This window comes from Syngnathus floridae, chromosome 16, assembly GCF_059516105.1.
Source record: "Syngnathus floridae isolate MCC-2025c chromosome 16, RoL_Sflo_1.0, whole genome shotgun sequence".
Lineage (NCBI taxonomy): Eukaryota > Metazoa > Chordata > Actinopteri > Syngnathiformes > Syngnathidae > Syngnathus > Syngnathus floridae.
The window spans coordinates 4,457,245-4,476,091 of NC_142428.1; the positions used below are offsets into that span (position 1 = coordinate 4,457,245).

The 18,847-nt window shown below is 44.8% G+C and overlaps 4 protein-coding genes across 6 annotated transcripts; 2 read left to right on the plus strand and 2 right to left on the minus strand.

Annotated features, from left to right (window-relative positions):
• Positions 1-13: 13 nt before the first annotated feature.
• On the minus strand, positions 14-1,502 carry LOC148385179 (uncharacterized). 2 transcript variants are annotated; one of them, XM_088400039.1, is made up of 5 exons: positions 1,374-1,502; positions 1,213-1,268; positions 1,061-1,132; positions 650-742; positions 14-582 (listed from the first exon to the last, which is right to left on the minus strand). In XM_088400039.1, the coding sequence occupies exons 1-5, from the start codon at positions 1,408-1,410 to the stop codon at positions 130-132; spliced, it is 711 nt and encodes a 236-aa protein (XP_088256165.1). In that variant the 5' UTR covers positions 1,411-1,502; the 3' UTR covers positions 14-129. The 2 variants fall into 2 exon arrangements, with proteins under 2 accessions (XP_088256165.1, XP_088256167.1); XM_088400041.1 differs by lacking the exon at positions 1,061-1,132.
• A 329-nt stretch (positions 1,503-1,831) lies between these two features.
• wdr20a (WD repeat domain 20a) lies at positions 1,832-7,568 on the plus strand. The gene is made up of 3 exons (XM_088400525.1): positions 1,832-2,124; positions 3,057-3,239; positions 3,484-7,568. Exons 1-3 carry the CDS (start codon positions 1,861-1,863, stop codon positions 4,825-4,827), a joined length of 1,791 nt encoding a protein of 596 aa, XP_088256651.1. The 5' UTR covers positions 1,832-1,860; the 3' UTR covers positions 4,828-7,568.
• Positions 7,569-7,820: 252 nt separating this feature from the next.
• mok (MOK protein kinase) lies at positions 7,821-12,269 on the minus strand. 2 transcript variants are annotated; one of them, XM_088400527.1, is made up of 13 exons: positions 12,191-12,269; positions 11,375-11,490; positions 10,520-10,634; positions 10,368-10,457; positions 10,222-10,292; positions 10,070-10,148; positions 9,935-9,983; positions 9,635-9,813; positions 9,347-9,448; positions 9,073-9,261; positions 8,866-9,016; positions 8,607-8,798; positions 7,821-8,161 (listed from the first exon to the last, which is right to left on the minus strand). In XM_088400527.1, the coding sequence occupies exons 1-13, from the start codon at positions 12,193-12,195 to the stop codon at positions 8,081-8,083; spliced, it is 1,419 nt and encodes a 472-aa protein (XP_088256653.1). In that variant the 5' UTR covers positions 12,196-12,269; the 3' UTR covers positions 7,821-8,080. The 2 variants fall into 2 exon arrangements, with proteins under 2 accessions (XP_088256653.1, XP_088256652.1); XM_088400526.1 differs by having other exon boundaries at positions 11,375-11,566; positions 12,191-12,262.
• nemf (nuclear export mediator factor) lies at positions 11,846-18,522 on the plus strand. The gene is made up of 32 exons (XM_088400524.1): positions 11,846-12,023; positions 12,139-12,207; positions 12,543-12,645; positions 12,771-12,896; positions 12,972-13,120; positions 13,197-13,264; positions 13,334-13,423; positions 13,491-13,564; positions 13,629-13,699; positions 13,776-13,851; positions 13,908-14,048; positions 14,111-14,319; positions 14,383-14,562; positions 14,625-14,688; positions 14,755-14,843; positions 14,916-15,019; positions 15,098-15,160; positions 15,226-15,338; positions 15,428-15,485; positions 15,548-15,606; positions 15,668-15,788; positions 15,849-16,047; positions 16,118-16,160; positions 16,228-16,277; positions 16,464-16,602; positions 16,696-16,773; positions 16,842-17,030; positions 17,183-17,218; positions 17,404-17,510; positions 17,582-17,625; positions 17,687-17,766; positions 17,833-18,522. The coding sequence occupies exons 1-32, from the start codon at positions 11,965-11,967 to the stop codon at positions 17,908-17,910; spliced, it is 3,129 nt and encodes a 1,042-aa protein (XP_088256650.1). The 5' UTR covers positions 11,846-11,964; the 3' UTR covers positions 17,911-18,522.
• Positions 18,523-18,847: the final 325 nt, after the last annotated feature.

Sequence of the window (18,847 nt, forward strand, 5' to 3'; positions counted from 1 at the left end):
GTTAACATTGAAATCCAACAAAATAAGATTTATTTTTGAGAAAATGGTAACAAAAAAGTGCATCAAGAGTGCAGTAAACAAAGTGCATTGCAAAATCACTTGGCGACATTCTTCTGATGCAGACTCCCCTCAATCTTCTTCCTCCTCCATCTTGCACTGCCTCTTTCTCAGCTCCAGCTCGTCAACTTCAGCCACGTCCAGCTTCCTCTTGACCATCACTTGGAGATTACACGAGTCAGCCGTGCTCTCCAAGGAGCTCTCAGCCATCTGGGCATCATGGTAGCGCACGTCCATGCCCGTTGCTACCGCTTGGCTGCCGGTCATCTCACACAGCCAAACCTCGGAGTTGTCCAAACACTTCATGTGCATGTCCAGAAGATGACACTCGCTTGGTGCTTCTGTTGCAGGTTTTACTGGTTGTCTAAAACCTGTGGACGGAGGGTGAAGAAGAAAATGCCTGCTCCGACATGAGAAGCGACCTCGTCCTCCTTTTCCTTGCAGCTTGGTTCTCCTGTTCGGGGCACTGGGTTCCATGTTGATCCCGTCAGAATCCTCCGAGCTTCCGTCATACGGGTCCAAAAACTACAATCGGCAATATATGTCGTTAGGGTCAGATAGTTTCTGCTTTGGTGGTTTGGGGTCATCTTACCAAAGAGTAACATCCCTGGCGTCCCACAGACTCGTGTATTCGAGGCAGTGGCCGTCTTATGATGCCACTCTCTGCCGCGCTGCTCACACATTCCTGTCACACATTCATTATGGAATTTTACATGGTATATTGATTTTTTTTTAAGATGTCACTGGTATTTTTTGGCCTTAACAAATTTTACAAATGGTGGCACTTCAAAACAAGCAACAGTTAAGCAATTTGTGAACAATTCTTCCAAAAAGAGTTCTCTTCAAGCTATTTATTGCCACTTGTTTAACTTTGAAATTAAAGGAGAAACTGAAATTGCATTATACTGCCCTCTTGTGGACAAGACGAGTAAAAGCAACACGATTCTTATTGAACTTCTAAATCACACATTCTCTCATATGTCTTTGTTGTTGCTAATGGTACCATAGTGCTGGTGTCTGATTTCGGACTAATTTCAGAGTCAGAATCAGTGCTGGATTCCACTTTACACATCTCCTAAAAACACATTTCAATAGGTTAACAACACGTGATTTTTAAAGAATTTACAATGCTTATCAGGGATAAATTGACTTGACCTTGTATTTGAAAGCGAGCTGCTCCATGTTGTTTGTTTGGCCACTGTCACTGAGGTCTAAATGAAGGGAAGGGAATTCACACTTTGAAGGTGCTAAAGTGACATAAAACTACCTGTGTTGAGATTTCAAATTGAAGACCGGTCCATATTTAGTGTCATTACCTGAAATTAAATGAGGTCGTCTTCGCCTGTAAGCCATGCTGATGCTGGGTTAGGCAGGAGCGCGCGGGTGTCATTTAAATGATGATGTCATTATTGCCGTAATTTTTGAAGGTGTCGCAAAAAATGACGTCACTGAACAACTTCAGAAACTCTTGTGTTTTGCGGCAGGTGAGTTTGTTCTTTCTTCACTTCACGCGGGTTTAGTTTTTTTCTTGCCACTTTTTCGAAATAAAAGTTCGAGAATTAATAATGAATATGATCAGATAAGGCTCACAGTGATTGAGTGGTTTGATTTCCGGTAAAAGCACTGTCAAAATGCACGAATGAATAACTACTCTATTATTCCTATAGCACTTTATTTATTTATTTAATTATTATTTTTTTAATTGACAAAAAACATAACACAAATATCGGACAATTCAATTTCCATGCCTTGCCTCTCCCACCCTTGCCATTGCGTAAGATCCGGCTTGGGGGAAAGGGATGAATGTTAATTTCAAAGATGGCGGCGGAGGGAGGAGGGAAGGAGATGAACGAAATCAAAACTCAGTTCACCACCCGGGAAGGCGTCTACAAACTCCTCACACACTCCGAATACAGCCGTCCCAATAGAGTGCCTTTTAACTCGCAAGGCTCCAACCCGGTCAAGGTCTCCTTCGTTAACGTCAACGACCAGTCGGGCAACGGCGACAGGATCTGTTTTAATGTGGGCCGTGAGCTTTACTTCTACATCTACAAAGGCGTCCGAAAGGTACCGTGCCATGACACGCACACTCCCCGTTAGTGCTACAATCGTGTTGCCCGAAGCCGTCGCTTTCCGCCCGGCCTTTTAGTTCAACTTTGACGGGTGTGTGACTTTCAAATGGAGCCATCTGGCTAGTTAGCTTTGAGCTAACTAGTTAGCAGTGCGTCTGACTTCACAAGGTACTTCGAGGCCATATCTGTGAAATTCCCTCCGGTAGTATTAGACGTGTTTTAGTGGAGCCCCTTGTGAGTTTTAAAAGTCGCGGGGAAGAGTTTGTGGTTGCCGGGGACGGTTCTGTACCACCTGTCGACGCCCCATGATAATCTGACAGGTGTCCACTTAACGCTGCTATCATTGGAGTGAACAGAGTTAGCCGCTTAGCTTGTAGCTTAGCTTTCCTGAGCCAAAATGTGTCACTTAGAACACACATATAATCAGTTTTGACATTCCAAATGATCCAAATGCCCATCTTAAATTTGATGACTCCAAAAAACCCTCACGAGAACTGTTTGTGTTCCCTCAGAAACAGGTCGATGTAAGGTCAAGGGTCAGTTTTGACACAGTAAGAGTCCAAGTCGTGATTGGAAGGAAGGGTGGCAAAAACAAGGATGCATCAGCAAGCATCTGAAAAAATGGTCCAGAATTTGGTCACTTTCTAACATTAAACTTCTCAACAGTGCATATTAGATGGTGGAGGCTGACGAATGTGAACCGAATGTCAGCTGACGGCTAAATTGCAACCTTGTGGCATGCGTGTCGTCCTCCTCCAATCAAACGCTGTCACGCATGCCGCAGTTTAAAGCTAATGGAGCGGTCTGGATGTCAAGGAAAGACATTCAATAAAGAACGGCGCTGACTCAGTCACCCATTTTCTATAGTACAGTTTCCTAAATTAGAAGACATAGTTGCCGCCGTTCAGAGCTTACGTTTCTTCTCAGGCCGCCGACCTGAGCAAGCCCATCGACAAGCGCATCTACAAGGGAACACAGCCCACCTGTCACGACTTCAACCACCTCACCGCCACGGCCGAGAGCGTGTCGCTGCTGGTGGGCTTCTCTGCCGGGCAAGTGCAGCTCATCGACCCCATCAAGAAGGAGACGAGCAAGCTCTTCAACGAGGAGGTAAGGAGGCCTCGAGCTTGTCATGTCCAAGTTGGAAATTAAAACTAATGAGAAGAAACATTGCCGGTATTATATGATGGGGATGTTGTGTGCCTGCTATCGACAAATGTGAATTGTATCGGTGTCTGTATGCGTTTACTCTGCTTGAATTTTGGGACCACCACGACCAGCTACAGCCGATTAAACCGAGACGAACCGATTTGTGATGTTCTTGTCCTGTCCTTATGGCTCCTCCTCCCATCAGAGACTAATAGACAAGTCCAGGGTGACCTGCGTGAAGTGGGTTCCGGGCTCCGAGAGCCTCTTCCTGGTGTCGCACGCCAGCGGCAACATGTACCTGTACAACGTGGAGCACACGTGCGGCACAACGGCGCCGCATTACCAGCTCCTCAAGCAGGGCGACAGCTACTCGGTGCACACCTGCAAGAGCAAATCCACGAGGAACCCGCTGCTCAAATGGACGGTAGGCGAGGGCGCCCTCAACGAGTTCGCCTTCTCCCCGGACGGCAAGTTCCTGGCGTGCGTGAGTCAGGACGGCTTCCTCCGCGTCTTTAACTTTGACGCGGTGGAGCTGCACGGCACCATGAAGAGCTACTTCGGCGGCCTGCTGTGCGTATGCTGGAGCCCCGACGGCAAGTACATCGTGGCTGGCGGCGAGGACGACCTGGTCACCGTTTGGTCCTTCCTGGACTGCCGGGTGATCGCCCGCGGCCACGGGCATAAGTCGTGGGTGAGCGTGGTGGCCTTCGACCACTACACCACCAGCGTGGAGGAGAGCGACCCGCTGGAGTTCAGCGGCAGCGACGAGGACTTCCAGGAGCACTTGGCCAACTCGGGGCGGGACCGCGCCAACAGCACGCAGTCGCGCCTCTCCAAGCGTAACTCCACCGAGAGCCGACCGGTCAGCGTTACGTACCGCTTCGGCTCGGTGGGCCAGGACACTCAGCTGTGCCTGTGGGACCTCACTGAGGACATCCTGTTCCCGCACTTGCCTCTTTCGCGGACACGGACGCACACCAACGTGATGAACGCCACCATCTCGCCGCCCGGCTCCACCATACTCCCTTCCGGTACAAACGCCACCAACGGAAGCACCAGCGGAGCCGTCACTCCCGCTGTGAACTCCGTTTCGAGCGCGCTCCCGCGTTCCAACAGCCTGCCCCATTCCACCTCTTCCGGCACCGCCGCAACCGGCGTGTCCAATAACGCGAACAAGCCGGGCGGCCTGATGGACGGCGCCATCGCCACGGGCGTGAGCAAGTTCGCCACGCTGTCGCTGCACGAGCGCAAAGAGCGCCACCACGACAAGGACCACAAGCGCAACCACAGCATGGGCCACATCAGCAGCAAGAGCAGCGACAAGCTCAACGTACTGACCAAGAGCAAGACGGACGCCGCCAAGACGCTGGGCACGCCGCTCTGCCCGCGCATGGAGGACGTGCCGCTGCTCGAGCCGCTCATCTGTAAAAAGATAGCGCACGAGAGGCTGACTGTGCTCATTTTTTTAGAGGACTGCTTAGTGACTGCTTGTCAGGAAGGATTTATTTGCACGTGGGCCAGGCCGGGCAAAGTGGTGAGTTCTTTTTAACGCAGGGCCGACCCACGCGGGCGTCTCTCTGCAACTGACGAGCTCGTAGCAATTCCAAGATATGAGTCGCATATCACATGGCCTTTTTCGCCCCCCCGCCCCCCAGCTGCTCCTATGCCAAATCGCTAGAAAGACGATCCTTTTGCGTTAGCGCATCCTATCGTGCGGTGTTTCCCAACCTTTGAGGCAAGGCAGGAAAATCTCAAGCTAAGCTAAAATGTCACCAAAAGTCCATTAGGTTGAATTTACACCAAGTTTAATTGTACACTATCGCCGTCTAGTGGAGGAGGATATAATTATTGTGTGTCTTCACCGTCAAATTGATCTTGGGTGACTTTCCGCACCTTAGTGGTTGGGAATCACCGCTCAGCTACTTTGCTCCGAACAATCTCGTATGGACTTCCAGCATAAGTCGTGTTTCAGTGCAGAAGGCGCCTTTAAAAAAAAAGAAAAAAGTACTTCCATCAAACCTCGGGCAGGGGTGAGGGATTCATTTTTCACTAAATGTCACTCCCAAATTTTCAATGCACAAATCGAAGGAAAAATATTTGACGTAAGAGTCGTAAGATAAATATATATTAAAAAAAGGTCGGTTATATTTTTAGTATGTGCTAAATGCCGTAATTATCCAAATGAAACCATTGACACTGTCTGGAATACCATTATATCTAAAAGTGTACAAAATGGTGGAATGCCATTGTCATTTTTTTCTGTTATGATTCGAGCATGGCAAGGAGGTCCCAAAAAGTGTTATGAGGCCTTGATTTAAAAAAAATATATATATGTATACTTGCTGAAATCCTCATTTCAATGGCGAAAGTGAAAGTCGATCACTGTGTCCGTGGCTTGGCCCAATTTGGTGTTGAGCGCACACGTAAGGGTTGGGAAAATCTCTCAATAGGTCCCCCATGTTTTTTTTTTTTATTTTCTGAACAACAAAGTTCTAGAAAAGCTTTCAATCCGCAAATGCTTAAATGCAGAACTGTGAATATATAGGGGCTCACTCTATTTGGAGTTTTCACTGTTCTAAAGATGGCATTAAACGGCTGCTTTTAATGTCAATACCTAAATGAGCATATTTTTTTCCCCCCTTTTTGCTGCAGTTTGTAAAATCTTCTTTGCTCTTCTCCCAAATCGAAATCTCCAGGATTTATTGTCCTCCCAAACCCAATCCAGCTCTCCCAGTGGGACCAGTAGTACAGCTCCCAACACAATAAATCTGCTGCTAAAGACAAAACCACACGCAAGACACTGTCTCATGCTGCTCTTCATTTCCTCAGCGAGTAATGCAAATTTTCCCTCATTTTTTAATTTTATTTTGTTTTTTTATTGTTTCACAAGAGCAGTGTTTCCCAACATCTATTGAGCCTATATCATGAAAAAGTATTAGCCCTGTTTTTTCTGCCCTGCGGTTCTTGAGATATTATTCTGGGATCCTTTCTGACCTTCTGGAAGAATCGTTGTTGTGCTCTTGGGGGTCATTTATATAGGCCAGCTACTTGTGGGAAGGTTCACTACTGTTCCCTGGTTTCTCCATTTGTGGCTGTTTATTGGAATTCTAAAGCTTTAAGATTGTCTTTGTATAACCCGTTTCAGACCGGTAGGTGTCAATTATGATTTCTTGACTGAACACGTCGGGATGTAACTAGTTTCGGGTGTGGTCAGCGAAAATGAGCAAGCCACAGATACTTTCTTATTTAAGAAAGAGCCAGGTAGCTTTGAATATATATTTTCTTGATTAAAAATCACCATTCAAAAATTGTATGGATACCGAAATTTAAAAATAGGTAAACATTTCAGATTACTGCAACACTTCTAATGTAATTTGAATTATTGTGCAAATTATTTTTGGTCCTACTAATGCAATTGAACAATGGTTGGGAATCACTGCTTTTGAGCAGAGGTGTCAATCCGGGACGCTTGTTCAAACACGTGGCTAGCCTGAAATAAATCAGGTTAGTAGTTATATTTTCAATTTTTTTTTTTATTAGCAAAGGAAAAGGGTTGTCCATCCCTGCCTTAAAGAGGAAGACTGCATTAAGGGGAAAAAGGTTGCTCAACTTACCATAATACTTTTTATTTTACATTCATCTCAAAGCTCATCCAGAGTGAATGCTTTTGTAATTTTTTATTTTATTTTTTTTAATTTAAAACTAGAAGTGTAGCTTAGACTGCTCAGGGTTATTAGCGTTGAGTGGAGCTGTCTTTTTTTTTTTCTTTTCTTTTTTTTTTTAACACTGGGGATCTTGCATCACTTACGTCTGTCTCCCCCAATGTCCAACCCAATGACTTGCACTGATTTTTTTTTTTTTTAAGTACTATATTAGAACAAAAAAAAGAGGGAAAGGGACCGTTTTAACGTCCTCACCCCAACTCCTCCCACAAACAAGGCTAAAAACTGGATGCTGCAATTCTAGTCTTTTTAAAGAGAGAAAAGTTTGCACTTAAAGAAGTTTATTAGATGGGACAAAATGGCTTTACAAGTTTTTGTGTTGTGCTCACAGATGGCTAATACAGTAGAGAAAAGAATATTAAAAGTATCTATTGAACATTTATTTTAATATTGTGTTCAGATTGAAATGTGCTCTGTATCATAACTGTGTATATTGTAATTAATTAATTTGCTGACGGAGGGTTGGGGAGGCCAAACTTACCATTTCCCCCGTGGGAAGTTTTGTCATGGATAGTTATATTTCTAAAGCCTAAAGTATACATAATAATATTAAAAATAATCTTGAATACACTGTTTTCTGATTCCCTTGTTGTCCCTCTGATTAACATGTAGTCATAATCATAAGATTTTATTATATTCCAAATTTTTTGTAGGTACGCCGTAAATTGCTTAACACTGATTTAGTCTTATTTCAAACTTTTATTTCATATTTAATTGTATCTTGAGTGGAATAGCCAGTTTTTGTTTCTTGAATTTAATATATTTTTTTCAAAATTATGTTTTCATTATATTGACATTTATCTTTTAATTAAAAAAAACATTCTGTATAAATACACATGCAATTTAATTCACACAAGCTCTCATGTCTTAAAGTACACTTAAGAACAATATATATTTTTTTAAATTGGGTCTTACGTTTACAACAGTAAAGTGCAAATTAATGAGCCTATTGAGAGGCTGGCAAGCTACTTTCCAGACATATTGATAACTGCATGTGTGTGGGAGTAAAGCAGGGATTAATAAATCACAATCATATGTTCATTATTCGGTGTGCAAACAAAATTGCTGTTGGTGTATGTGTCAGTAATCTCCTCCGAATTTCCTCTCCAGGGGCGGCATGAAGCCTGTCTTCAGCATCGCTAGCTGCGGCTCATGGTTGGCCTGTATGGACCAAAAAAAAAAAATCTGTCTCATTGAAACCATATTAGGACATTCAGGTCATGCAGTCAAAGGTAGATGTGGAAAAAGTACTCATCCTGAGTTGGAACATGCATTTAAAAAATAAAAAATCTAAGTACTGATTTATCGAGAGCAAAAAAGTAGTCTGAAATGAACAAAAATAAATGTATTTTTAGTAGTCAAGCAGCAGCCACAGCCTAAAAGGTGCTTTGTCGCCGTCTAGTGGTTTCTATATGCTACTCCACTAAAAGTAAATCTTGTTCTTTCCTGGCAACCATGATTGACGGATTTTAGCTAATTGCAACAGGATTAAATTAATATCTTTTAATAGCGGGGCTTCATACTTACAGTAAATTACTTATTCAAATCTTATATTCTAGTAAAAGTAGGATTTCCCTCTTGATTTGACTTCCTAGCACATGACTACCTTAGCCAATCGTGACTGGCACTTCTTCGTGGCGATGGCGGGTAGGGTTCCTCGGTGCGTGTGTACAACAGCGGGCAGCGTAGAGCCCGGGAAGGAGCGCTGTGGCCCCACGGTGGCCATCTTGAGTTTGGGCAGCTCGTAATGGCTGCCATTGCGTCGGCTGAGGGGCTCAGCTATGTACTTTGTGTTGTGCTGGAGAAGGTTAGATGTAAAAGCTAGTTAAACTGTCACGAAAAAAAAAAAAAATCTGTGTACTCACAGTAATTAAGGGGGTGGGTCTGGCGTGTCTTCCCTTCATTTGTTTGCAAAGTCGAGAAGGTCGCCACAGGAGGTCAGAGGTGACTTTTTTGCCCATGCCTTCAAGCAGCCCACTTACTCCAGGAATACGCTCGCATTTTTTCTCCGCCAACCTGACAGAAAGTCGTGTCACATAAAGAAAATAGTTTGTACCGACTGGGGTAATTACCGGAGTTCCCGAAAGTAGGTGTGCCTCAAGACCATGGCGGCCGTGATGCGTTCGTCGGCGTCGTAAGCCAACATGTGGTAGAGCAGAGACACAGCAGGGGCGGCGCAACCGGGAAGCAGACGGGAGAGCCCGCTGCCCTTCTTGGTGGGGAAGTTGAAGTTCATGGCTCGAGATCTGGATGCAGTGTGACTGGTGACACAAAACTGACAGTGTCACCAAGATATACAAGAGCAATTAGTTTTTCGTTTTTGCACCAACACGCGTGACTACCTACTGTTTGAATTTGCGCAGGACGCTTTGCTCGGGGGTGCCTAGCACGTCGTGGATCTTGGCGATCTGATCGAGCTCGTTAGCGCCGGGGAAGAGTGGATTCAAGCTAAAACACAAATAGCTAACGATTAGCACTGACGGGTTTTAGAAACACAAATCGTGCAGCAACACATGACGACCGACTATAACGATACTCAGGCATATATTCTTTATCCTCTCTGCAAAATTACTCTTATACTGCCCCCAGTGGCCACATCTGGTAGAAATTATTTTTGGAGCTGGAGTCAGTTACCTCATAATCTCATAGAAGACACATCCAGCACTCCAGATGTCCATCTTCAGGCTGTAGTAGCCGTCAGTCAGGAGGCACTCGGGAGCCCGGTACCAACGCGTGGAGATGTATTCCGTGTGCGGCGGTTTGGAGTGTATGCTCCTGCACGAGCCGAAGTCGCCCAGCTTTAGAACGTTTTGCTAAGAAATATAAATAGTATATAGAATTTTAATAATCATTTTTAATTGTATCTATCTATTGCAACGGCGAATGGTTTTTTTTTGCGACGAATCCTTTGAATTTTTTTCAAAATAGTCTCACTTTGATAAGAATATTTTCTGGCTTCACGTCTCTGTGGAAGATCCCGCAGCTGCGATGAAAAGAGTCGGAGTCAGTTTCAATGAATTGAACAGTGAGTCGATACGGACAAACTGTTGCAGGCCATTTTGTTTTTACCTGTGCATGTGGTCGAGTGCCTTGCACAGTTGGTACATGTAATGTTTGACCGTGTGTTCAGACGGCGGCATCTGTCTTGCTGCAGGGAAAAAAAAAAACATTATTCGGACAAAAAATATAATTTTATTTCCTTGGTTGAGTCAAACGCACACCTTTAATGAACTCGTATATGTTCATCTCCATCAGCTCGCAGATTAAAGACACGGTGCCGATTTCCTTGTCGCTGAAATGGTGGAAGAGGAAAATAAGATCTCACAAGATTTGGTGACAGCACACGTGATAATATAAAAGGACTCACAAAATGAGTTCATGCAGATGGATAATATTTGGATGCGGGCTGAGCCTCCTCATCGCTTGAACCTCTCGCAGGTTGTTGGCCTGTTCCACACTACACAAAACACAAGATTTACTCATAAATGCATCTTAATTGACTTTTATTTGACGTCTCACCTGTTAATAGCCTGCTTCATCGTCTTACATGCGTACATTTTGCCATCCTTCAGACTCTGAGTTTTAACCACCACAGAGAATGAACCTTCGCCAATCTTCTTGATTATTTTGTAGCCTGGAACAAAATACAAGTGTTTTATTGTTTGTGCACAGCAACAGCAGGGAAGATTCCTCTGCCTGAGAAAGGCTGCTCATTAGACAGTGACTACAATACGGCAATAAACTCCTCATGGACAATTAGGCACAGTGAGTTCGGGAATTGGGATTTGGGGGAGGGATGGAAAACGCATTCCTTTGTTCTGGTTAGCTACATTTCCAGCTATTTATCCACTTAAACTACATAATGCAATAATCAAATAATGCAATAATAATACAATAATAAACAAATGGATATTTTTAACATGCAAATTATTAATAATAAAAATTTGCAATAATAGGATATATTTGTCGGGTTGATTAGCATTTTTGTTCGAAGTAATAGCAAACTTGAATTGAAGCAAGTGGATTCGACTAATATAAGTCGTAGCCAAAAATTCGACTTACGGTGCATTTCTTTGTCTCGTTCATATTTGGAAAGGAATGGCTGTAACGCGTGACAAATATAGTCTTTACTGTGATTGCATAAAAAAAAAAAAAAAAGGCGTTTTCGGTTAATGTTAGCCTCGCCGCACTTGCCCCGACTAAGCTTTGACCGTTGCCTTGGCAACGGAGCACGCCTTCGCCCTCCCCTCTTGACCCAGCCGGCATCTGGCTGGAGATTCTTGAGGAAGCGCGACGGTTTTTAGGTGTGATGCTTTCAAACATTACAATTAAAAGCTTCTTGTATTTATTTGACTGCAAAGGGTTATTTCTCACCCCTTTTCCAAAGATGAGCGGTGACCGCTAGCTCTCCTGCCTTGTCACCGGACTCCTTGCTCCGGTTGCTCCAGTCGCTGTTCGCCGCCGTTTTGGACGCATTCCGAAGGTTTGCCCTGTTTTTAACGCCAATGAGCCAGTTGGAGTAGTGCATCATGAGTGCACACGGACTTCTGCAAGGCCTAGCATGAGCTTAATAATTTGAGAATGTCAACAAATGAGCCAAACTCATGTCATCGCCGTCACACTCATTCATGTACAGTAAAGCAATTTTTGCTCCACGTCGGCTTCCGTAGATAACTGATTTCTGCGTTTAAGCTAATTTGCGCAGGTTCACTAAAGTTGTTCGCTATTTCACTCACTCACTACTACCTAATCCAGAAATGTAAATAAGGAGGGGTGAATTTTTTTTAAATTACTTATGTACATCCATGTGTTTTGAAAGTGGCCTGATCTGCGCATGCGTTTGTGTACGAGGAGCGTGGCAAATCGTGCGCATGCGCACCTTCCACGGCATGCTACGACAGTGCGGCACAAGTCAGACTTAACATTTACACTATTATTCCTTTTCTATGACTTTTTAAATCAACATGAAAACAAGGTTCACCACGGCAGACATCAGGGCTGCTATCGCCGAGATAAATGCCAAGTAGGTGGCGCTCACTAAACCCTTATCTGGGCTCTGCTAGCCAAAATGCTAATTTGTTTACATTCGTTTCCGCGCTGTCCAGTTCACTTTTTATACCTTTTTTCCTAATTGACAGCTACACGGGCATGAGAGTGAACAACGTATACGACATAGACAACAAGACGTACCTCATTCGGCTACAAAAGTAAGCAGCGCCTTCTAAATGCACTCATCACTCGAGTCGTGTTGTTAAAAAGTTCACTACTGTACTTTGCCTCTCTAGAATTAAGTGACGTCATCAAAGACTGAAAAGCAATGATGACAATGATGACCAATGTCATTTATTTCTTCACTAATTGATATGACTTGAGTCATTTGAGTTATGAGCTTGACTGTGGAATTATTTAAATTCTTAAGACAAGGTTCTACTGTACACATAAAATAACCAGAGTAATTCATGGCTGACACTTGTTCAATTTTGTGCTTGTTGGCAAGCTTCTTTACTGTTTTGATGAAATGTCACTTTGTTGTCTTTAAAAGGCCCGACAGCAAAGCCATTCTGCTGCTTGAATCCGGCATTCGGATTCACTCCACAGACTTCGAATGGCCCAAAAATATGATGCCTTCAGGCTTTGCCATGAAAGTAAGCCCCTCTTTAAGTCAATGTTATTTAAATAGCATTGTTGTTGTTGATGATGATTCTATTAGATTAATATGCAATGAAAAAATCAAAGAAATACAAAAATCGAACTATGCACATATTTGCAGTGTCGCAAGCACCTGAAGACGCGGCGTCTGGCGCACGTGAAGCAGCTCGGCATCGACAGAATCGTTGACCTCCAGTTTGGCTCCGATGAGGCCGCGTACCACCTCATTATAGAACTCTACGACCGGGTGAGAACACACTACTGAGTGAATATCATCATAATGGGATTTACAGCCATCGAAATCTTTCCATCTACTCCACAGGGTAACATCATCCTCGCAGACCACGAGTACACCATCCTCAACCTGCTACGCTTTCGTAACGCCGAGGCCGAAGACGTCAAGATCGTCGTGAGGGAGCGCTACCCCGTGGAGAACGCCAGACCCCCGGAACCCCTCATCACGTTACAAAAGTAACTCATCCACCCCCGTAGATCACTGAGTCCTATTTATTAATCTAACTTCCCATCATTTAAACCTTCAATGTAGACTTACAGAAATCATCAGCAAAGCACAAAATGGAGATCAAGTGAAAAGAGTGCTGAACCCTCATCTTAGTAAGTAATGAAGGATGTAACAAATTAACTTTTGCTTATTGCTGAAGTTTTGTTTCTAAACTTACGCAGCCTATGGAGCCACTCTCTTAGAACACTGTTTCATAGAAGCCGGAATGTCGGGCTCAGTGAAAATCGACAGTCAGGTCGATGCTTCTCAAGGTATGGTTGCAAACTTACATTTATTTCCAGTGAGAGGATTTATTGTGATTTTGTCTTTTGGTTTCAGCTGCACCGAAAATTCTGGAAGCCCTTCAACTGGCTGAGATGTACATGGAGAAAACGGAGAACTTTAGCGGCAAAGTATGACAAGTTGACTTGATTTGATATTTTGAGGTATGAGGTTTGATGTTTTTTTGTTTTTAAGGGCTTCATCATTCAAAAGAGCGAAAAGAAAGCAAGTTTAACTTCTGCAAAAGCCAGCGAAGAGCTACTCACGTAAGGGTGTCAGAAAATGTCATCATTACTATATTAATAATGTGAATTATTAATATGAAATTGTTTGTACTGACAGGTATGATGAATTCCACCCGTTCCTTTTTGCCCAGCATTTAAAAAGCCCCTACTTGGAATTTGAGTCCTTCAACAAGGTAAAGATCTCTTCTGTTGGTTTCGACTTGGTCTCCTCACCATGTTGCCTTGTCAGGCGGTGGATGAGTTCTTCTCCAAAATGGAGAGCCAGAAGATCGACATGAAAGCTCTGCAGCAGGAGAAGCAGGCCCTGAAGAAGCTGGAGAACGTCAAGAAGGACCACGAGCAGAGGCTGGAGGCCTTGCATCAAGTTCAGGTGAGGAAACGGTTCAAGTGAGTAGTCAAGTGAGTAGTCAGCCTTTGTGGGTCATGTGACAGGAAGTAGACCGAGTCAAAGGAGAGCTGGTGGAGATGAACCTAGCCGTGGTGGAGAGGGCGCTGCAGGTGATCCGCAGCGCGCTGGCCAATCAGGTTGACTGGACGGAGATCGGCGTGCTGGTCAAGGAGGCGCAGGCGGCCGGTGACCCCGTGGCGTGCGCCATCAAGGACCTCAAGCTGCAGACCAACCACATCACCATGCTTTTGAAGTGAGACCAATACGTCCACGCTCAACATAGCTCCTTGCTAAATTTTTTTTTCCTTCTCTTTAGGAATCCTTACATCACAGAAGATGAACTGGAGGAGGAGGAGGAAGTGTTGAAGGAGGCCGTGCAGGAGAAGGGCAAGAAAAACAAAAATAAAGACAAAGGCCAGAACAAGAAGTTGCAGAGGAACAAGCCCATGTTGGTGGACGTGGACCTCAGCCTGTCGGCCTACGCCAACGCTAAAAAGTAAGAAGCCACATTTCTAAGCTCTTAACCTCAGTTGGTGAAGCCCACATTTCTCCTTTCAGGTACTATGACTGCAAGCGAAATGCTGAAAAGAAGGAGCAGAAGACCATTCAAGCAGCGGATAAGGTAAGAGGAGCTTTCTAACCGGCTTTGTTTGATGACGCCATTGAAAATCCTCTTTTGTCATTGAAGGCCATGAAATCAGCTGAGAAAAAAACCCAGCAAACCTTGAAGGAAGTCCAGACGGTGACCACCATTCAGAAGGCTCGGAAGGTCTACTGGTGAGGCCACCGCATCACGCCACTTGTTTGGTGAGCGTCCTCTCATTGGTGTGTCGCCTTTTTATTTGGCAGGTTTGAGAAGTTCCTCTGGTTCATCACATCAGAGAACTACCTCGTCATCGCAGGGCGAGACCAGCAGCAGAACGAGATGATCGTCAAGCGCTACCTGCGAGCCGGTAAAGTCGAGACTAGAAAATGGGTTCTAAAAAGTTTTAAATTAAAGCAACTGATAAGCGGGGGTTGCTTGTTGCCAGGTGACATCTACGTCCACGCTGACCTCCATGGCGCTACCAGTTGTGTCATCAAAAACCCCTCAGGTCAGTCCACCGACATTTATCTCATTTCTGATTGACGACTTCAACTTCCTTTTTTTCCCTTTCAGGTAATCCCATCCCCCCTCGCACACTGACCGAGGCGGGCACCATGTCGGTGTGCTACAGTGCCGCCTGGGACGCCAAGATCGTCACCAGCGCTTGGTGGGTCCACCATCATCAGGTGAGGTGTATTTTTTACAACCTGGGTTAAATAAAAATGGCTTCAGTAGAAAAGCTGACACAATAAACTTAATTGTTGTTGATGTTTAGGTCTCCAAAACTGCACCTACTGGAGAGTACCTGACCACCGGCAGCTTCATGATCAGGGGTACTTTCAGAACGCTCGTTTCGCTCATCAAAGATGCTTCTTTGACATTTTCTTCTCCTCAGGAAAGAAAAACTATCTGCCGCCTTCCTACTTGATTATGGGCTTCGGCTTCCTCTTTAAGGTAAAGCTTCTGCCGAGAGGACAAAATTGATTCTGACCGCAAGCCAACATCTGCTTCTCAGGTCGACGAGCAAAGCGTGTTCCGTCACAAAGGCGAGCGTAAGGTGAAGACGCTGGAAGAGGACGTGGCGGAAATGGCCTCCAGAACAGCCGAGATGTTGGAGGAAGGGGAGGAGCTCGTGGGTAAGCGCTGAATCTTCCCTACCGCTGACAATCACAACCTGACGATGGGCGCCTCTGTAGGTGACGATAGCGGCGCAGAGGATGCAGCAGAGGAGAAGAAAGAGGAGCCCGAGGCAGGGGATGTCCATGGAACAGCTGCGGAGGTCATGGAGGACGCCAAGCCGTCCGAGCCGAGCGACTCGGAGAGCGAAGAGGAAGACAACGAGGAAGTGAGCTACCCTGACACCACCATCGTCCTCACTCACCTGCAGCCCGTCAGGTACCACGACTGAAAAGTCACCTTAGCTTTCAGGAGCATCGAAGTAAGTCATCTTTAATCCGCCCTCCAGGAGTTCCCAGAACATCGCCTTCAAGAAAGAAGAAATCTCACAGGTTGACATCTTTGGACATCTTTTTCCAGATTCACATCTCGCATTTAACATTTATTTTGTCCATCCAGGCCGACGTCGACGCACAAGGGAGGAAGCACATGACGGCTAAGCAGAGACGGTAAGGCAAAGGAACGCCTGTCGTGTTCCCCCAGAATATTTTTTGGTGTAACTATGTGTGGCCACTATCCATGTTTTGGATCGGACTCGATATTCTTCAGTAACTCAAAATGACTTGATGGGGACATCGTCACTAAATATCCTTGATGTTATGGCTTTCTGTAAAAGACTTCTGTTGCCTTGCTAGAGATGAGAAAAAGAAGCAGAAACCGGAAGTATGCGAAGTGGAAAAGAACTCTGAGGCCACGCCCGCCAAACAGGATGTGGACCGGGGATCCAAAAGTGGCAGCGTACCAGCCCAGCCACCACCAAAGAGAGGCCAGAAGGTGAGATTTTGGTCAGAACAAGATGAGGGTTTAGCTGTCCAATACAATGCCTGACAAAATTAAATTAGATGCCTTTTTTAATTTAAAAAACAGAACAAGCTGAAGAAGATCAAGGAGAAATACAAGGACCAGGATGAAGAGGACCGTGAACTCATGATGCAGCTGCTTGGGGTACACGCACGTGTGCACTCCAACACACCACAACATAAGAGTCTTCTCAGCTGTCCTGTTCTTCACAGTCAGCTGGCGCGAGCAAGGAGGAGAAGGACAAGGGAAAGAAAGGAAAGAAGGGGAAGGGCAAGGAGGAGCCCCCTAAGAAGACCCCTCCTCAGAAGCCCCCTCCCAGACCTCATCAGGCTTCCACCAAGAAACCAGAGCAGATGGCCGCTGAGGGCGAGGAGGCAGCTTCTGCGGAGCAAGACGACAAGGTACCAGCCTCTCTAGCCTGCAAGGTTTCCCAATATGGTCAACACCCCATTTGAAAATTTGCTTTTTCCTTTTTTTTCTGGAACCTATCCTCCATTATTCACACAAAAAAAAATCTGAATGTCACTTTTGCGTTGTGTGTCATTTTTTTCAGGAGGACGACATGGATGCAGACAATCCTGGAGCAGAGGTGACTGCAAAGCCCAACTTTAAAAAAAAAAAAATTCACACCAAGTACCAGCAAAAGTGAAATACAACTGAAGTTTTTGAGACGTGACCATTTTACATTTTCATTGCAACAACCCTTGACCACCACAAGAGGGCGCAACCCCACTTTACAGTACATTAGCTGTCATGGCAATGTTTGTGTTCCAGGAAGCAGAGAACCTTCTCACCTCCCTGACAGGACAACCTCACCCTGAGGATGTGCTGATGTTTGCGGTGCCCGTGTGCGCCCCCTACAGCGCACTCACAAATTGCAAGTACGTACAGCCGTCCTCCAGTTGCCTCATTAATAAGTAAGGGAAGGATAATGTTTTGTTTGTTTTTACAGGCACAAAGTTAAGCTGACACCGGGCTCTCAAAAGAAAGGCAAAGGTAACTATTTTATGGAACACAGATTAGATTGTGTGAGAACATGAATCATTGTTCCTTTCAGCCGCCCGCACCGCCCTTTTGAGCTTCATGAAAGCAAAGGAGACCTCTGTGAGAGAGAAGGACTTGCTACGCAGCGTCAAGGTACCAATTCCAACTTCCCCAACATAAATACTGTTTTATCGCCAGAACTAATATTCGTGTCTACAGGACGCCGACCTGTCTAGAAACATGCCCGGCAAAGTCAAAGTGTCTGCTCCGAACCTGCTGGCTGCCAAGAGGAAGTAAGACGAAGCGTTTCACAATAAAAAAAAAAACGCAATTTCATTTTACAAGATGGACTTTATCTCATGACCAAAATCATGCTTTGACCTGGATAAAGAAAAAAACACTTGAATAAAAAACAAAAGGGTTTATTTTGGCCCTAACACTCAGTATAGCATAATAGAACCATAAAAAAAAAGAATAAAGCTCAGTTTTGATCGACACTGCCGAGAGGTATTATTGTACAGCTAATAAAGGTTTTATTATGGAACACAAATGAGACTGCGTTTCAATCGGTAGGTGCAATCTGAACATGTTCAGCTTGAAATATGTACGATACAAATTCAGGTCCCAACGTGTTGCACAACACACCCATTACTGCACTCAACAGATTCTCGATGACTGGAAAATCTCAGAACATCATTCTCCTGCTGCCATCGCCTTGACAAACTATTACACCACAATAACTCGGCGCGCTCCCGGCGTGACTTTTAATCATCATAGTGGCTTCTCCCCAGTCAGCAGAGATTGGCTAATTACACCCCGCTCAACTTTGGAGTGGCTAATTAATTTCGTCTGGACATCATAAAGCTTGGAAGTGCTTCTTGTGAAGTAAATTTGATGCTGTGAATTTCATACTGACGTCTGTGATTTATTTAGCTAAGCAGCAATGGAAGGATGAGTCACATCTCAGGATTCTTCACTTCAAGCTGACATTAAAGTCGAGGGGGGGGTCATGCCTGGGGTTTCCCTCTGAGTCATCACTGTCACCTCTGATGTCACTTGAGAAGCACGGAGGTTTCCATGTATCATTTTTGAGCCACTTTTTGTTAGATCCGTCACTACTGGTATACAAGGAGAGAAGAATCAATGCGGTACTAAACAACAAAGGCTTATCAATCATGGAGATTAATCGATACCTTGATGTGGGCTTTGGGTTGGCGGCGACTTTGAAGGAGCA